At 32.9% G+C, this 21299-nt stretch overlaps 1 protein-coding gene across 7 annotated transcripts in view; it reads left to right on the top strand.

The window, feature by feature from the left end:
- The window catches only part of LOC130443898 (uncharacterized), a 208569-nt gene extending 187875 nt beyond the window's left edge, over positions 1–20694 (top strand). For all 7 annotated transcript variants that reach the window (XM_056778788.1, XM_056778796.1, XM_056778805.1 and 4 more), the window contains 4 exons: positions 496–654; positions 3147–3286; positions 6528–6740; positions 8267–20694. In XM_056778788.1, the coding sequence (XP_056634766.1) occupies positions 496–654; positions 3147–3286; positions 6528–6740; positions 8267–8428 (674 nt within the window). In that variant the 3' untranslated portion in view covers positions 8429–20694. The remainder of the gene's footprint in view (positions 1–495; positions 655–3146; positions 3287–6527; positions 6741–8266) is intronic.
- Positions 20695–21299: the final 605 nt, after the last annotated feature.

The raw sequence follows: 21299 nt of genomic DNA, 5'->3' as shown, positions 1-21299 counted from the left end.
AAATTCCTAGACGTAACTTCTTAGTTATACTACTACGTTTTTACAAATCAATACTCAACTAATATCACAAAAGAAATATGGAAGCAATGGAATAGTTCTTTTTAATTATCATTTTTTAATTCATTTTATTCTCAACTTTGAGATTTCATTAATCATGAGATTCTGAAGTCTTGTATTTTTGATTATCATAAACCCAGATTTTAGATAAGTGGACAGTTTGTTACTAACTTTGTTGAGACATATATATTATTCACATACAAACATTTAAAAGCAAATTGGATTAATAAAGAGACGTGAATCTTTTTTCTGATTGATTCATAAATAAAAATAATTGTTTACACAGATATAACTACAATGTTTCCCAAATTATAGGAGTAGGTATCAACCCTGCTTCAAAAATAAACAAATACAGCTTTTTAACCTGCATGTACTACCTTTTATATCGATTTTCAAGTACTTATGAGTGCTTATTAGTTTTTTTGTGACTTTTGACAGCTCCCCATTCTCCTAGACGACAAAAACTCAACCTACGGATGAAGAGTTTATCTCTGGACTCACCTGAAAGTACAGAGCATGTAAGAAGAGGAAAGCATCACGGAACGAATGCTTCCAGTGATCCGCATTCGAATCAAAGCAGCTCTTCGAGGATTCAGTGTATGTATTTATAATTTTATTATACACCTTTTTTGTTTTGAAATTACTGAATAAGATTGAAAATTAGAGCTTTCTTGTCTATTTTCTATTGTCCAAATTAATTGTTAAAAAAACTCGACTTTAGTGATTACCTCCATTTGCTCGATCTAGTTAAGAGATGACATGAGAATAATTATCAAGAAACGAACATATCTAGATACATTCTGCGTGAAAGGAAATCATTTTTCTAAATGGTGAAATTGGTCGAATTAAGCGGACGAAACCGTCGTGCAACTGTTGTGGAACTCTAGCGGAATCGTTCGGTGACACATTCGGTACAAATCCAACAGGTTCTAGACGACATATTTCGGAGCACTTTTAATTTGTGCTGGTAGAAGTAGAGGTAATGAAAGTGAAATGTAAAAAAGAACTGAGATAGAGGCAGACCAGAAATTCAACTTCACGGTAAAACTTTTACTTGTAGTCTTCTTAGAAGAAAATTAATTGAAAACGATCGTGAAGACGAGAAAAATGAATTAAACCTCCATGAATTATTCTCCATAACTTCATTTTAAATTGTAATGATTCATAAACGACGGCCGTTTTATTTTCAACCTCCGATAGGCTGTAAATAAAAAGAAGTTCATTTAAAACAATATTTTTTTTAGTTTTTCGACATAATCACAGTAGAGATTGAGACATTTGTCATATCTATGGACAAGCTTCTCAATACTCTCTTCAAAGAAGTTGCCGCCAATGTAGCCTAACCGTTCAGTAAAATTAGAGCACAAAACAAAACTTGAAACTTCTAGAAATTCCGTAATGGTGAATCTAAGGTTTTCTTCAACCATTTTTGTTAGGCCAGGTCATTTGAAACGACAGATTTGCGTCCTTAGCCCCCTTCACCATACACATCATTACGGCCATCTTTAAACTTTCGCACTGTTCATGCGTAACAACATCAATCATGAAGTTTTCCCATACACACGACTAATTCTCCGATGGATTTCTGTATCCCGTAGAAAACGAATCACAATTTGCAATTCACAGTTGGTGGGAGCATCTACATTGGCGGACATGTTTACGTGGCTTAAGAATAGCCTTAAGAATAGCAGCATGCTTGAACGAAACCATATGGCGAAATAAATATATCGGAATAGAGGCCAAATCGAGAGTATACAAGACCAATAATGACCTACACCGCAGAGACACGGCCAGAAACGGCGAAAACCAAAAGAATGATGGAAACAGCAGAGATGAAAGTGCTACGCTATCCTACTGGACAGGGAAAGATGTGAGAACATCAGAAGATTGTGCAAAATAGATGACGTCAACGAATGGGTTCTATTAAGAAAGGAAGAATGGAACGAGCACATAAGTCGTATGGACAACAATAGACAATGGTCAATATAGCGCACTATATATCCCCATTGGGCCGAAGGAGTACCAGCCGGGCCAGAAAAAGGTGGAGCAGTAACTTTGAAGGCAAGGATGTCGAAGATAAAACAGGCGACTACGCCTAATACACGAAAGAAGAAGAAGAAGAAGAAGAATCTTTACGTGGCTGTAGCGCACCGCCGTCTGAATGTCAACATTGGTAGAGTGTGTAGTGAAAGAGAAACTAGACAAAGTACCGGCACATAATGTAACAATCGTTATATTATATCTCGTTTGGTTTAATAGCACTAAAAATAGTCAATATAGCCTCTAAGTGCAATATTCATTTGTCAAAAACTATCACTTGACAGAAATCAAAAACGGCTTACCAACGAAGCGAAGAATGCCACCATTGGATGTAGTCTAGACGTTTACCTTCCATTTTAGGAAATGGAAAATTGGTTTGTTTATCGACAGTCGTTTACATGGTAGTATTCAATCCAAGTTACTGTTCTATGATTCCAATGGATAACTCTATTAATTATAACTACCTCCCATAAGCTAGACTTTCACTGTCTAAATTGTTAGTCGCTGTATAAACATATTCAGAATCATTCAACCAAAGCCTGGTGACATTCTGATAGTTTAGTAAAAAAATGACATCACACTTCTAGAGATATGGTCTTTATGAATGGAAAAAACTAAAACCGTAAAAGATTTGCAATTGCAATATAACCATTTAAAAAAATAATTTCCTTTTTGATGTTGATAATATTCTATTTCATCTGATTCATGATTTTTAAATGACGACAAGGCTATTGCCTTATATTCACAAGGATACACAATGATGTATTCTTTCCGTTTATAATTTAGTAGGGTCGACAAAGTTTCTGTGAAGTTCTTTGAAACTAATAAAAGTGAGTCGTCGTTTAGGGAATTTTCCGTTTCTATGGAGGAGAAAATTACATTAAATTGTGAAAAGTTTGTAAAATAATTGAGACGAGATGGTCTCGTGTTTTCTTAATGCATAAAAAATTATACAAAACCAAAGTTTTATTAAAAATCACACATTTTATGGAATTATCATTTTCGTTTAACTTTTTTAGTGTTTACCTACTTTATAAATGTTTTTACAGCCCCTTCAAGTCCTGTTCATAATCGCCGACTGCTTTCTGCCAAAAATATAAGAATGTCGTCTGTAGAGTTACCTGACGAGAACGATAAGAGCCCTTCATCCGCTAGTGCTTCTCCGTGTCCAAGTCCAGTAGGAGGAAAGGTGAGAAGAAAAATATATGGAACATGTTGAGGGACAAAAGACGAGTTGTGACTTACCAAAATTCACCACTCAAAATCAAAGATAGAAGAGTTAATGACAAAGTTTTGACAAATCCTTTAAGAAAATAATCCTTCAACCATTAACGACTAACAGCAACCAAAGTTTCATGACAATTGAGAATTTTCTGATAATAACAAATTTTCAGCTTTTAGACAAACTTTTAGTGTCAAAATGATGAAGGTAAAAATGAACAGTTGGTTCAGTTAACAATGTTATGTGACTCGTAATGAGGGGAAGTTAGTTGTTGTGGGTAATTATTTTATTGCAAGTTACCTGCTTGACTTCATTGCGGATAAAAGAAAGTTACTCTCTTTCTAAATGAGCTAATATTTTCATATTCACGAATCCTTTCTTTCACTGTGGAAAATCTGGTATTTTGGTATATTTTTATCATTTAAAGACCGAATCTATGTTAAAAAAAATATATAACTTGAATAAAATTAACAAAAAAGTTAGTGGAAATAAAGGAAAATTACCTCTACAAGATTCAACATTAATTTTATTGAGAAGTACAACAGTACTACTGCTTCCAACTTTGGGGGAATCGAAAATCGAAAAACCGTTCACTAGCATCAATTCCTAGGTATTAATGGCACAAAGAGGTAGATGGCAAAAGCACCGAAGGAATAATAAAAGGTGTACCAAAAAAGATATTGAGAGCGAGGAAAGAGGACAAAAGGAAGACCAAAGAAGAAATGTAAAGAAGAGGTTATGGTAGATATGAAAAAGTTTGGTATATAAAGTTGAACAGGACAGGTACAGAACATAATCAAATGAAGAAATTTACTAAAAAAGATTGAGCTGATAATATACAGAAAACTTTGAAACCTGTTTACGCAGTTTTATATAAATATTGTCATGAAAACATGACAGGTCAGGTGTATGGTCACATTTTCATGCTAATACAGGCATTTGGATCATTTTTATAGACGATAATGTAAGCTCACATTGAACTATGGTGGAAGATATGGGAAGGTATAGAAAGGAAAAGGTTTTTTCATCTACCGCTTCTACCTATGTCACCTGATCTGAATTCCATATAGCATGATTGCAATCAGTTACAAAAACCATTGACAACCATTCTTTTTTAAAAAATTCATTCAATAATTAATATCTTTAAATTTTAAACAGCTCTTTGCTCAACTTATATTTTTTTGGCTACAGGATATTTTTAAAAGCATGCGATATAATTCAGAAAGGGATTGTTTGACTAAAATCAAAATACTTCCTATAATAAAATTTCCTCAGCCTTTTCTATTCGAATTTCAGTTTTCTGTTCAAATTTGAATAAGAATAGAGAACGAGTTATACTTTGTGAATGGATTACTTGCGTTTCATTCTAAATAATTAATTTATTATTGTTTAACGATTAACATTTTATACCGCAATCAAGTCCTCAATTTTATCGGTTCAAAAACACTCTGTATGTCACTAACTATTGAACAAAGCTTCAAATTGCCTTGTTATTAATCGGAAAGTTTTACCGAAAGAGATTATATCTTCGCAGTTAATATTCTACCCCAGGAGAACAACCAAGTTGAGCTTCTCAAGTAACTTTTGAGTAACTTAGATCCCCAAATCTTTGTGTCAGAAAAAAAATAGAAGGTTACAAACTTCCGATTTTATTCGTCTTATTAATTCATAAAACAAACACCTTACGATTTCTAATAGTAGTAAACAATAAAAATAAATACATTATTCCTTTCTTTATGTAAACTTTTACAAACTTATTTTAAATATCATTCGATAAAGTTAGGTAACCGTCATCAACTTTTCCCTCTGAGAAATGTTATGTCTCTAATCAATATTAATATAAAAATTGGAATAGAAATTTTTTGATCCCAGATTATTGTTTATTTATGTATCCCAACACCCCTTGAATTTTTTCATTCCTTAATATTCTTTTAATTTTCTTTCGTTGTTGTGTCTGGGTGACACAACGCACAGTGAAGCAAGACCACCCATTTTTGGCTCTGTGTTCAGGACTCTATGAAAATTATGAATAACTGAGCAAAATTTTGGGTGGTAGAAACTCATTCTTAGTAAATTAATTGTGGATCAATTCGCAAAATCAAAAATCTTCAATATTTATCGAGGTATACAAAAAAACCAAACCGCTACTTTTTTCCACTTAATTGTTTTTAACTTCCTAGGTGATAATTCGAATCGAATGATATCATGATCGTAATTTTCAGAGACTATAAAATCATTCTACGAAAAATGCTAAATGTGAACCAGATTTTTTTTGAGAAGATACGTAATAGAAGTAACGAATTCCACCAGGAGAGCTGATGGATATGTGGGACTCCCGTAGCCTACCCACTAAACCACCATCTTCTGTCATCTCTGTCCAGCCAGGGACTATTGTGATATTACTTCTGCTTGATGGGTCTGGTCTGGTCTTCTGGATCTATTATGATATCGTCATACCAGGCAATCGTCTACATTCTTTTGCATAAGAATTCTCTCTGTGTAGATAACAATCAGTTACCAATATTCTACCTTGTGCAGCATCGGGATTTATGCTGCCGACAGTCTCCTCTGCCTCCTCTCTTGAACCCCTCCAGTGGTTACACACGATGAAATGTATTTAGCATTATTTGAGTCGTTTCCACAATACGTACACACAGGAGGTACTTTTTTCATTTTGTGAAGATACCGTCGGAAGTAGCCGTGTCCCGTCAAAAGCTTGGTAAACCTGTGAACCAGATTAGAAGGCATATTCAGTAATGTAGTGACAATATTCTACCAGTACCCAGTAACTTGAAAATTAGAAAAATTTATCTTTCAAATTGTGGGGTTTGTGAAAACCTTCCGTCAACGGAAGTTGACGTCAATTTTTTAACAGAAAATTTTGAAAAAAATTTAAATAACCATTACAGCAAACCGCATCTCAAAACTGTTATTCAGCCGCAATTTTGAATTTACAAATTTCGAAAACACCAACATTTTGTTTATATTTTCATTTGTTTCTGATTAAACTTCACGCATAAATAAAAAATTTTCTAAATTATTCAACAATTTCCTCGAATTTTATTATTTATTCAATGTTATGAAGAAATATAGAAAAAATATTGTTTGTAGATATGTTTTCGATTGTGGACATAATATTCCTTTTTGATAAAAGTTGATTTGTTTACATTTACTCCCGAAAATAATACTACGTTTTGATTTTGTTTAGAAATCCCATCGCCTCTTACCAACCAACCTCTACGTAGTTCTGTACAATTTCAAATCAAGACACCAAGATGAATTAGATTTGAAAGCGGGATACAAAGTAACAGTCATTGATACTTCCGATCCTGATTGGTGGAAAGGAAAATGCCTTGGGAGAATTGGATTTTTTCCTTCGAAATATGTTTCGAAATTGTCTTCTGGAGAAAAACCATTACAAGTAAGTGGTAAACGAAGAATTTTTTTCACTTACTATACTGAAGATACCCAACAACGCTGAAATCGATTATCTACATTTCTGTTTTTTATCGTGAGTCGAGAAGGAGACAATGAAATGAGATACTATTGTGTTTTTAACCTAGATCAGTGTTTCTCAACGTGAAGTCCACGATTCGCGGGGGGGTAATTTAATCCTTAAGGGGGGCAATTCGAAAATTGATTCGACACCAATTGAACCCTTTCGCTCCGGCTCATTTGAATCCAATGCTAGATTTTGGTGCCAAATTTAATTATTATGTATATCCGGCTCGACGAGACCAAAATATCAACTGGCTGTATTGCGTCGTCTAGTAAACTTCCCTGCGACGAACAACAGGCATCGCGGGATTCCCCGAACTTCTCACTATAGTATTTCACTGCTTACACTTGTAGTTAATTTGAAATAAGTTTCGGTAAAAACTGTTATAGATCCTCGTCTATTCAATAATTCATCAGTTTTTTGTCTCCATAAACTTATCATTATCCATCATTTGAATATTCTATCTGCTGATTTAAAAGTTTTCCTGATTTAATACAAATTGATTTATTAACATGGATGATGAAGGCAATGTCAGTAGATTTGTCCAATATTCAGGGTGTCCCATAAAACTATCTGTATATAGAAAAATACTTATAGTAAAACCATGAAAATTTCTACCGGAAATCGACTGTAACTTTGTTATTTTTAATAAAACACCCTATATATTAATACATTTTTGAAATCTGCGTAAAATTTTAGTATACTTTTGTCTGAGAACTTTTTTCGAAAAATGCATACTTTTTGAGTTATTAATTTTTTTGTAAAAAATTTGACCGTTGCAGACCCTTACAAAATAATTTTTTTACGAGGATGCCCTCAGAGATATGAAAATAGTTGCTTTTAGCAAGGTCAGACGTATATAAATCTATGTTGAAAAATTTTTTGTTTTATAAAGGGTGTGTATAAAAAGTGTTCAAAGTTTAACTTGATAAATATGAAAATTCTTTATTTTGTCATGTAGAACTACCCGTTTTTCATTTTAATGCATTCAAGAAGAATTCACAGAATTACAGTATGATGAGTTAGTTAAAACTTTATTTAAAATAAAATGAGGAATGGTATGGCTTTGTGAAGAAGCAGAAACAGAATGTTCTATAATTTTGTTAAATTCCATAATTAGTATGTCCATCTTTATATACATCTTAACGTGAACGCATACAGATCTCAGTGAATTAATATAGAGAAATTACCATTAAAATTATTCGGAATTTTCATTACATGTTTCCAAAATTTACTTATTACTCATTGTTCTTCGTTAACAACTACCAAATCATTTCTCCAGAAGTTTCTCTTGTAAATTATTAAATTTAATTATGTATGTTACATAGGCGGGGGGGCATAAGAATTTTATAAAGGCTAAAGTGGGGCATCGAACAAAGAAGATTGGGAAACACTGAGCTAGATCATATTATAGCTATAGCAACTTCTAAATGCGATGTTTTTTATAGGTCACCCATAACCTACAAGTGTCTGATGGTGACAATGGTCTGATGCTTCTCAGGGACCAAATAGTCATACAAATTGGAGAAGAGTTGGACGGTATGGTGATGATCCGATCTGGAGACAACCGCCAGGGTATTTGTCCAATAAAATTTCTCCAGGAAGTGTGACAACGTAGTGAAGTAGCTTGTCAGGCCACTTCACCTTGTAATTGTCTTCATAAACAGCAAAATGCACCGCAAACCACCCTTAAGAAGATTTATTACCCCAACCCCACGCCAAGATTGATCCAAAATAATGTTTCGAATAAACAAAACAATAAAAAGAATAACAGTCACTCGGGAAGTATTTTACAATATTATTACAATAATTTCGGAAGGAATAATAAAGATACTAATGTTTATAATAACGTTTTGAATAGAAGGAAAACGGAATTGGCTTTTCTTCATGGTAAAGCACCGTTTTCTTCTACAAAACGCCCACTTTCTATCCGACTTTCAACTCCCAAGCACGTAATTAATATCTTCAAAAACAAATCCGACTCGCAAAAAAGACCCTTATTGCTACAAGGATCGCAAACTATGAACAATCACCCAAATTTCCAAATCATTCCCAATAAAACTGGTTTAAAAATATCCTCAATTTACACAATCAGCGAAAACGTTGAAAAATTTAGTCTTTATAGAAAAAATCTATATATTTCATCGAATAGCAGGCCTCTATTTGTTAGGATATAATATTTTTTGGTAATCACCTCCATATTTTTGTAAATTGCATTAGAATAACTCTAAAACTTCGTTATTTTTGAACCAATGTAATCGTGAAATGTGGCTTTACGTCCAAACTAATTAATAATATATTATTCAAATAAATGCTCCCATTGATAAATGAAAATCCATAACTAGGCCATCATCGGGAAGTGGAAAAAGTCATAATGTGTATGTGACATAGAAACGGATTATAACTTTTGTAGCTGTGTCTTGTGATAAAAGTTTCCATAATATTGTGCAATAGAAACGCTGCAGATAGATGGAAGGGAAGCAGAATTTGGTAATCACAAGGCAGTCCGTTTATCTGCCTGTCAAACTCTCATTAACACAGGAAGAAAAATCCTAGGAGATAACTTAGTCGAAGAGTCTTGCTCCAAAGCCAACGATTTCCTATTCTGGTGAGCATCTTTGGGCTGAAGCGATGGCGACCAAGGGTACTGCAAAGGAAGTACCCAGGTAATCAGGACCAACAAGGCTTCCACATTCTTAGTATTAATAGTAATATAAGTGGTTGAAGTCATCTATGCTCCAAACAATAACTAATAGAGTTGAGTGGTTCATGTTTGGTTTGAATAGATTTGAGTAGATGGAAGCATTTTATATTCAGCAAGAGTACAATATCAAATAGTTTGTAACAAACAATGTATACTAATTAGAATCTTCATTTTCATGAAGCTCGAATCATGCAAATAAGAATTATAAGAAAACTATTTTCTGCAAAAGTCAATTCATAACTCTTTATCGGAATTTCCAAAAAGATATTTTGCAAAATTCAAGTAGTTATAAACGAGATAAATTACTTCAATTTCTTCATTCTTAGGTCTTTACATTATCATATATATTTTGATTAAGGTAAAACGTCTAAAATGTTTTTATATAAGAAAAAACATAAGACCTGAAATCATTTTTCATTCATAATATCACTTCGACTTTTTAGCATGCAATATTTATTCATACTATAGTATCGATTTGCAATAATCAAATACTGAAACCGGACATCAGAATTGCAACGAACTGTTCTTATTACAGCAAAGTGAATCAATCGACGCTTATGATGATTTGTATATAGACAGAATTGTGATAATGTAATTTTGAAATTATCCATCACATCATTGTACCAGCCAACATCGCGGTATCGTTGTCAAAATTTGCTATAAGGTGCATTGAAATATAACATGGAATTAAATCATGTACTATCACCGTTTTTTTTTTTCACCGGACAACGGACCGTTCATAAATGGCTATCCTTGTATATGTTAGTGTTAATGTTCAATGTTAAGATGCACCAGTGTATGTCGACAATCACCAATTTCGATGGTGTAACCAGAAAACTGTTCTTAATTTATACTTGAATCGGACATCCACCGGTTAACTGACACGGAGGAGATACTGTGAACCCGGCGATTTACAATTTGTGTGAATGTTAACAAACAATTTGTGACTTCATTAGTCATATACTGGCCCAGAACTTCTGTTTCCACACATCATTATTTCTCTATATCAATCAGGCAGGCATCATAATTTCGGTCATAAGAACATTGGCCAAGTCATCCTGGTCTATGATAACTGTCACCGGTGAATGACATTCACCAACAACCTTGGTGAATGTTAACAGGCACCAGAGTATCTTAACATATACTGCATTTCGGGCATTCACAGTAACATATACATATATTTTTTACCGATTGGATGTTACCTGGGACTGCCACCTCACATGCGCTAGTTAATAGTTTTGAACTGGTAGTCAGAAATTACGCACGGTGAAATGATTACTAAGAAAATAAAACGTGTTGGCCTACTATTTGTACATGAAGAAACAAAAAGAAATAGAAAAACGTAAAAAGTCATTGTAGGTGAATCATATATTATTGGAAAGGGAAGAGTATAGTGCATTTCATACTCTTTACGCAGTTGGAAAAATATGAATCTAAATTACTTTCGGATGAAGAAAGAAATCGTTCAACTTTTATTATCACCGATATATAATGAAATAACACACAGTACAGGGCCTATTTTCAACTAAACTTATTAACAATTCTATGTCAATAGCAGCTAGACAGGTAGACGGCACTCCATTTGCAGAAAACGTCCAACAGGGTCAACACGCACCGATACACTGGCGTGTATGACCGCACTTTCTTACACTGGAACAGAGTCGGACATGCCGCAGTATATTTTAATTCAGTTTTGTGTTTAAAAAAACGAAACGAAGCAGTGGCATTGGTAGTCCTTAGCATGTGTTTGTCTAAAGCCCATTATATGAATCTAAAAATTTGCCATAAATGGATATTGAAAAAAATTCAAAGCAATCAAATAAACAGTTTCTTCTAAAAGAGTCGCCGACGTTCGACGAAAACAATGACCAATGTACTTTGTAGATTTTTTAAAAACCAAATATTTTGCAATAATACATGGTTTTTTTTAGAAACGAGTTATAGATTCTAACGGATTATAGATAATAGCGTCCTTGTCTGTAAATAAGAAATAGCTCATTTTCAAAGCATTCATGTGAAAGAAAGAAAGAAGAAATATAATCTATAAGTGTCCAACTCTTTATTACGACTCGTTTTTTTTTAATTTATTATGTACACTACACGTGCGACTCAAATGTTTACTACCAACAAATTGGTCATATGAATAATCTCCGCATTTTCCCAAAAACGTGTTTACGGTGCCTTTTCAGCCTTCTATGCAATTTCGTCGAGAATTTCGAAATCTTGTTCCATTGATATAAACATTCGGCAGAATTCCTACTTAGAACCGTTGATACATAAATAATAATTATTTATTTTGAATTCGTATTATCTCCTCAAACTTATACTCCTCCTCTACCCCTACAAGGTACTAAGCGAAACTATTATTTGACATAGTGCTAAACGTTTACTTCTTTGAGGATGCATGTTGTTTCAATTTTCAAAATTTCAACGGACTCAAAAAATGAAAAAATACATCGTCGTTACGAATAAATATTTTCCATTAGCAGTTCAAACTTAAGAGATGTAGGCACTAGCTTAACACATTGACTACCATATACTTATTTCAATAGATTCTAGGTTGCGATGAGATTTTTTCAAAATTACCTCGTTGAATTTCAGGAATTTATTACTCAACAACAACTTCTTCTCTTCTTCTACTATCTATTAATGAATGTTTGCGATCACTTCTGACCATTTTATCTTGTCTCTGGTGGTGTCGATTAATTCTCCTGTGGTTCCTACCCCTGCCAAATTTTGATATGGTGGAGCCACGATATCTTCTCTTTGCCCAATCACCTTCTTCCCTCTATCTTCTTAGTCTCCTCGGAATGTTTACGTTGATTTTTCTTGCTCTCCATGGAACTCTCAAAATTCTTCGGTAGATCCACATCTCAAATGCTTCCAATCTGTTCATGGTGTTAACTATCAGTGTCCAGACTTCCATACCGTATAATAGTGTGTTCATATTGATTTTCATAGGACAACTGTGTATTCCAACTGTGCTCAGGAGCCTTTGGACGTAATTCGTGTTGTCTGCTATCAAGACTGTGTCATCGGCATATCGTATATTGTTTCTGGATCAGAGAATGCACTCCTGCACTGACATTAAACAATGTTTTTGTTTTTTTTTGTATAAAATTTAGTGAATACCAACGTTATTGTTGAAACTTGAGAAAGATCCTTTCTAAACTAGTATATCATGCTGCTCACTTCATTATTTCAGAAATACGTGTAACAACACGTAACAACACATTTCTAAAATTAATCATTTTCTGACGTTCTAATAGTTAAAGTTAGTTAAATTGATCGAACTTGTACCTATGTACCTATATTCGACTCCTTATTCGAAAAATTTATTAAGTTGTTATAATTCGATTTTAATTGAAGCGAAAGTAAATAATAAAAAAATGTACCAAAATTGCAACCTGCTTCTAGCACAATTTCTAGATGTAAGCGTGATTTCGTGACAGCACGTGGCCTCTCGTGGCGTTTTGTACCCTGAACTCATTATTCTGTTCACTAACAGAGGGCCCAGTAGTAAACTCCAAAGAAATAGCAGCGAAGAATAGTTTGTATGCAATGTACATAGTTATTCATTGTACAAATATTGAAGGTAATATTCTAATCAGTTTATAAATATATGAACGTTTTTCAAAAAATAGTTAAAGAAGCTGAAAAAGCTCCTCCAGTTTTATTACGAAAAAATATTTGCTGAGTTCCATAAGTTTTGCTATAAACGACGTTAAGAATTCATTATCAGTAAAATTGTAAGTTAATCAAAAAGAAACTGCAGATTAAACAAATATTTCTGAAACGTCTGGAGAAATCACTAGAATCGCTCATATTCAACAATCTGGACTATCAGCAAGACATGAAATGTTTGTGTTTTACATTCGACAGAAGCATGGATGATTTGAGTTTTGAGAAAATTTTAAAATCCATACTTTATTCGATCGAAGGTCTTTAATAGAATAATAACCCACTTTTCTGTCTTGGCATATAATTACTATTTTCTCAACCACAGGTTTATCCTCATCTAATCATATACTTACTCGTATATAACTAGCTCTATTACATGTCAACAATAGCTCCATAATTGCTATTTTTTAATATAACCGACAAAATTTACACCCTCAAAAACCAGGTTGTTTTTCTTCAGGATCTGAAAAATTGTTTTGTCAGTTTCACTTGTTATTATAGTAAATAATTTTTTCTACGCCCATGTCTGTAAACTTACATAAGACTTTATTTGGTCTATTTACACAAATTTAGTCAATTAAAACACATAAAAACTTTTAGCAATAGCGAGATATATCTAGGATTGAAAGAGTGATGCCCCTAAATGTAGGCAGCACATTATGCAATAGGACACGTTTTCTTAAGTAGCATGCATGAAAGGGCGTAGAAAAAGAATAGTACGTTACACGAGTTGTAAGCCCATTACAATTAAATTGTTTTGTTCGATGGAAATAAAAAAAATCTGACTGTTAAATAATTTCAAGCATATTTTTAAATACAGTGTCACCTAGGCGTGGGGATGAGGTCCCGTAATAAGCTTCATAAGATGTTTATACTTCACTACTTTGTAGATTTTAAAAATTGTTTTATAAGTGAGACTGCAAAGCGGAAACATTCAAAGATCGCGTTTCTTCGAACAAAAGAAAAGGGATTCTTGCTTATCAGTCTTCACCCACATACTTAAAATACAATTTTAAATATGGTAAATTCACGACTTCAAACTATCGATTTTTAACTGAGAAATTTATTCTACTCATGATGAAATTCTTTGTTGAAAAGAATCATACATAAGAGAGTAATAGAAAAAAGACATACAGATACACAAGATGAAAAACCACGTCACTCTATATCAGAAATAAGTAAAAAAAAATCTTAATCGATCGTGGAAAACTAATTAGAAATATCTCTCAACAGCCGTATATAGTTCTTTCCTTTCCTTTCCTTTCATTTCCTGAAATATCCTTCCATTAAATCTCTTGCTATCGACGAAGGCTAATTATCGGAATTATAAACTCTACCAATTTTTAAGATATGCTGAAACACTGATTTGACAGCTTCTAGGAAACTAGCTTCCCAAAGAGCAGCTTGTACATAGAGATTCACTATATGGTCATAGAATCACATATAGTAAATGTAGGATTCGTTCAGGGTACAAGTCTCTGAACTGAGACCAATTCTTACAGAACAGAGTGTTGTTCAGATTTCATGTGTTTGTTATAACCACGACGTGGCGTTGCTAGGGATGGACGTGAAAGCGTTATACAGGGTTACTTGTGCTCCAATTAAGTTGGTTGATTAATTTGAAGTTGATTAATCATTTTTTCCACCCCTCGATGATAACGCCGACCCACTATAAAGACCTTTATGCGAGACTATGGTTCCGTTTAACAAAAATTTCATCTTTTATGTGAGTGAACTGAACGACATTCAGTGGTATTCAACTGTGAATTCCTATCAGATATTTTACATAAACTTCGCTCGTATTTAAACTGTAGAACGATTGATTGAATTGATAATTATCATAATTAAAATTGTATTATAGTTAAAACCGAAACTCACAAGCAACACGCCACGCCACGCTACATGTCGAATATGTGTGCATATGTCCATTTAATTCAATTGTCTGCTTACACACTTAGCACACCACATGCCACCCCACGCCACGCTATTCCACGTGAGAAGTTTCAAACCGACGCGTGGTAAGACGTCTCTCTTGGCTTTGCATGCCAGTCTATGGAAAAGTTTTATCGCATTGGGGTTATATTAAAGATTGACTCGAAATGCAACAAGAATTTTTAATAGAAAAAGTGCGGTAATATTATTTCTTATATAGTATACAAACAAATGTATACACAACGATGTACCACGTGAACCGAAGTCGTATAGCGTGAGGTGGCGTGGCGTGTTGCTAGTGGGCTTCGACCTCTATTGTTCTATATCAACGTTGTCGTTTTCAAAGTTTATTAAAAAAAATTATTGTGAACGTATTGTGATTTCAGTATCAATTTATGACTTAGATGGCATTTAATACTTCTGATGCATTTTTATTTATACATGGTTTATTTACATGATACCAATATCTTTGTTTTTATTATTTTGTACATAATTTTCAATTATTAAGGAACTATAAATAACTAGGTTGGAAAACAATCCACTGGCAGTATTATATAATATGTTTCAATCATTAAATACTACTGAAATAAATATTTTAGAAATTTATTACAAATCAAATATACAAATGTTTTTGTTAATTTCTGTTAAAAGATACTAGTTAATTGGTAGTCGAGGAAATATTAACTGCAAACCTCATACACTCCTTTTGTCGTGATATTCGTATTCAGCAGCCTCGAAAACCCCCAGGAAGTCACACCGGGCACCAGCTACTACGCAGGTTATCGTGTTCAACGATCTTGAAAACTGACGAGAGTAAAATTTATTTTCGATAATATTTTGCGAGCTATAAATTTTCATTTCTTAACCATTCGAAATGTACGCTTCAAAATACATTTTTCTTCTACACATATGCAATTTTAATATTTTTTTTTTAGTTTTTGTTCATAAAATTTCCTGAGGTTGTCTTCAATCGAATGCACTTTGTTGTATCTTGATCGATCTTACTGTTCTGAACTTCCTAGGTTATGTGCTTCATTTCCTCGACTATAACATATGGTATAATTGTTTCATTCTCATAGATCTTACTTTACAATGATTGCAGCCAACGCATGCAAGCGAACAGTGTGGTTACGATAACGGCGTCTAAACAGAAATTCCACGATGTAACCATCCATGTGATAATCAAGGTGGCCATATTTTGGCATATTTTCACGTGTATCACACCACACTCGCTCCAATTTTTAAATGTATGCACCGGAAACAGGATCCACGAGTATGATTAACTGTCACGTGCTCGAAACCTATAACATTAAATAAAAGAAATACCTACATTTTTCACGATAAGCTTTTAACGATTGACCTAACCTAACCTAACCTAAAATAACCTCACCTAACCTAACCTAACCTAACCTAACTCAACATAACCTAACCTAACTTAACCTAAAATAACCTAACTCAACCTAACATAACCTGACCTATTATCATATGCTATTGCTGTAGAGGACCGCCTATTCCGATATGATGATGGATAATTATTGACATTCAATATGCATAAGGTAATGAGTGTTTTGACTGGAAATATGTGTCTCCTCCAGCTTTAAAGTACTTTTGGAGCCCTAAAAAACAACCCTAAATGGGCGAAAAAATTTATTTCTCAATAATCATCTCGGGTTTGGTATTATCAGCATCTGTATCACTTGTGTTTTTATTGCCTTCTATAACATTCATTCAACGTATAAAACAAAATAAAAACATGATGGTAATAACAACAAAAAGTAACTATACGATATAATTTTTTTACTCATTTTATCTTTTGTCTTATAGCAGCTCTATTATGTGTTTACAGGGCCTGATTAAGATTTATAAACCCTGAAAAATTCACAAAATAATATCAATACGTTAGATTTGTGGTATCAACACCCCCAAGCCCCTAACTTAATCCGGCCCTGTGTGGTTAGGATGTTAGTTTATATTAGGTGAGAAATAATTGATTTTATTAGTAAATACATCATTCCAAGATTTGATGTTGATTAAAAGTCGAAAAAAAATATGATTTATTACAATGCAATTTCAATAATTGATAAAAACCTGACCAATATTTCGTCGAACATTTTGTAAGGACCCATTAGAATATAAATTTAAAATTCATTGTATCGTTAGTTTAAGTAATGAAAATTAATAATAACCGCTAATTTATTAAACATAATTGCAAAAAAATAAATAATTCCACTCTATATTTATCAAAACCGTTTTTATCTATCTGTTTTGCTTTCAGAAATATAACTCTAGTAAAAAAGCACTACAAAAATTAATTTAATTTTCAAAAGAAGCCTGAAATTATAATTCAGCTGTTATATAATCATATACAAGTCTATCTACGCTTCTATCATTTCCCCACAAGAGAAAATTTTGTGGTGAAATATTTATTTATGTTCATCACTAAAGTAAAATGGTTCAAATGAGACTTGAAATAATAGACATTAACCAAACTGAACCTAACGCTCAAACTGCAACCAAGATCTTTAGACAAGATAGATAAAAATACTCATACAGTTAGAAAAATGAATCAGCAAATATATAAACCCGACGAACTAGAAGCATCAAACTTAATTTTTTATTAGGATAATAAATAAAGGATTTTATTTATTCTTCTAAGACCAGTTACTTTGTGAATAGGTTGCACTCTTAGTGAAACACGCCATGGGAAAAACATGGATTTTCCGAATTTAGACCACAAACCTTCAAAAATTGGCTTGTGATCGAAAATTGTTTAAACTCAAACGGCAAATTGGTTAGGATAATAGAGATCCTCGGAATAAGAACACGGTGTTTTTCACGTGCATTTTTTTCAGTCATATAAATCGCACTTCAAATTAGTGAACAAATTACTCATCTTCTTTCTCGCACATTTATTCGACATCTGTGTTGTATGGGCTAGACAGTGAATGACGTAGGAACGATTTGACTTTAATTAGGAATTCGTTCCATAAGTTGTACTAATTATTTGCATGTATTATGATCACTTAAAACAAAATAACGACAGGAAAATGTCTGAAATCTGAAGTGAAATCAAAACTTCTATATGTCGAAAAATGGCAAGGTTATTAATTAATAATTTCTCAATTCACATACCAACAAAGCCGAAAACTTGTATTTGAACGAATTGAACGAACTAACTACTATGGCAAAACAACCACCCCATAACGTGTCTTTAGCCTCTTACCTCTTATAGAAAATTTATTGTTTTATTAGGTCATTCATATTTGAGAAGTTTACAATCGATTTTTTCTATAGATATACAAATAATTACACACGCTTCTCCAAGTTTTGTGGAATAGGTCATAGGAATCGAACCAAATTTATTGTCGTTAATGTTATGAAATACTACAGGCAAATTAAGCGATTTGCCGTTTTGGGATACTGAATATGTCTAGCAACTCTTAACAAAATTACGAGCACGGATTTTCGAAATGTTACGACTTGAAGTTCAAAAAAATTTTTTAACGCGAATAACTCGTAAACTATGAAGAATTCGAAAAAAACTGCCAAATCAAAAAACAAAATTTTAACTTTAAAATGGGTTTTTACACTAAAAAATATTTTGATTTGCGAATAAGTCGAAAACTACGAGGAATTCGAGGAAAAGTGCTGGAGCAAAAAATGTACAACACAAAATTCTCTAAAGATTGATTTCCAAGCATGTTTTCCAAACCTCAAAATTTTCATCGTAAAATGGGTTCATGTACTCAAAAACATTTTGAATCGCAGTTAACTAGAAAACTATGGGGATTTCGAAACAAACTGCCGGACAAAAAATGTGGAGCACAACATTCTGTACAAAAAAGGTTTCAATTTTTTCCCAACCTCAAAATCCCCATTATAAAATGAGTTTGAACACTCAAAAATGTAGAGCACCAAATGAGTACTCACAGTTTTGTGAAAGAGAAACTATTAAAAAGTCTGTGAAAATTGAAATAATAATCAACCGAGAACGAACGTAGTATTAATGATCGCGTTTTTTATAAGTTAGTTCATTTGAAACCAAGAAGTAGTTCATGTGTGTTATATACATGAAAATTTTGAAAATAACACGAACGACAAATCTCTCGTTGGATTTGCTTGTTTATATGGCGAGTGATGAAATGTATCCATTGAAACTTCTAATGCTTGTATGGCCAATATACCTGTTCATCTCGCAAGATTCTCAAAAATTATGCTAGCTTACTCCAGTATAAAATAGAGATGTTAACCATCATGATGCATTTCTATTTTTTTGAAAACTAAATAGTTTTCCAAGAGTTAGAGCAGCTTCCATGTGAGATGGAACGTAAATTGGCTTGATTCACACTGGCAGGAATTCGCAAGCGGATGCTACGGCTTTCGACGTTGAGGGAAAAAGAGAAAAAAATCACCAGATACGTTTTTTGTAGAAAAATTTATGCTCTACATTTTTTGTTAGTGCAGTTTTTTTCGAAGTCCTCCTAGTTTTCAAGTTATTCGCGTTTAAAAATATTTTTGAGTTACAAGTTTCCAAAATTTCGAAAACCCGTGCCTGTAATATCATTAAGAGTTGCTAGGTTTATTCAGAAACCGAAAATCAGAAGCGCCCAATTTATTTTCAGGTTTAATCCCATTTTACCTGTATTAAAAACACATTTTAAGCACCTTTACATTTAATAAAAGGCTCCAATAATGTGGAATTCACTAAAACAAATCTGTGTTGATTATACAATTTTTGACATCCTACAATGTGGATAAAATCCTTTTCTCTCATGGAGTATATCGTAAGTTTAGTGATGGGATATATTTTTTAATCTAGAAATGAGGAAGTCATTTAGCCCTCTTTAGTCAAAAACTTTTATGGAAACTTTTGGCATGTGGTTATTTGACTTCCTTATTTTGATCGCTAATTTCATTTGGAAAGTGCTGTAGCTGTTAAAAATGAAACTAGTAATATAAACTATTTTGAAGCAGATGGTATATTAAAATAAGTCTATTTATCGCGGTCATCCAAATTTGTAAAATAACAATAAATATGGCGGTTTTTACATACTCGGTTAGATCACTGTGTTCTGTTTACCTATCTTCGCAAACTAACACACTATTTTCAGTTTTATACACCCTCGGCTGATCCAAATTACATGATCAAAAGTAATCATATTAAATAGTTTCCACGCAATAATTTATCAATTGACTATAATACATAGTTTAAACCAAATCTGATAGATAGAAACTAAGATTTTGAATATACCGAAATCTACATAAAATGTTAGAAGTGTCTTGTTCAAAAAGTTAAATTGAAATAAAAATGTGTTACTAAAGCAATTACATCTTTACATTTGTATCGATTGCTTACATATCGAACAAACATCAACCTGTTCGTTATTTTCAAATTCTCTCGTACCTATTTATGTTGCTACTAATTTTCCCCTTAGGTCAGTATTAGTAATTTTGATGAATGTTAAATAGTTGTCAATATATTTTGTGTTAAAACCATCAACTACAGAAATTCACAAGAGCACGTTGTTAAAAATTATATGTGAATAAAAATGTGAAACATTCAAACTTATTTTTATTATAAACCATAACCTTATGATCCTCATTTTCCTCAATTGTTTACTTTCTCAAAAACTAAGCACTATGCTGTGAAGCCCCAATCCATCTAAATAATTCCAGTCTTCTCCTCGATAACTTTTCTGACTATACAGCTAGTATATTTCACACAATCAATTCTAGCTTGGTCAATGTTTGAAAAATATCCTTTTCGAGTCACTGAAGTCCCTGTGTTTAATTGAAAATATCGTAGAGTAATTATCTGAAGTCAAAACTGGATAATAAACTGGATCGAAGTAATACGGTACTACTAAGATCATGAGATCCATAAGTACAAATTAAATTACTTCAAATGAGTAGTGAGAAAACTATGAATAAAGTCACTTGCCTCTGTATGTATGACTGTAGCAGCAATAATGTGCTAAGCTAGAGTACTGGAAATTACAACAGATCTTACAACTCTTCGACTGGTGATCAATAAGTGATGCCATAAGGTAATTCCTAGAATACTTATGGAAGGTTGATGTAATGAGGCAACTAGAACATACAACGTTTTTACCACTTTATTAAGTGAAAAGTAGAAGTTTTAAATTTGATCCAGATTTGTGGAA

Source organism: Diorhabda sublineata, chromosome 1 (genome assembly GCF_026230105.1).
Source record: "Diorhabda sublineata isolate icDioSubl1.1 chromosome 1, icDioSubl1.1, whole genome shotgun sequence".
NCBI lineage: Eukaryota > Metazoa > Arthropoda > Insecta > Coleoptera > Chrysomelidae > Diorhabda > Diorhabda sublineata.
This window is presented reverse-complemented; position numbering and strand designations above follow the sequence as displayed.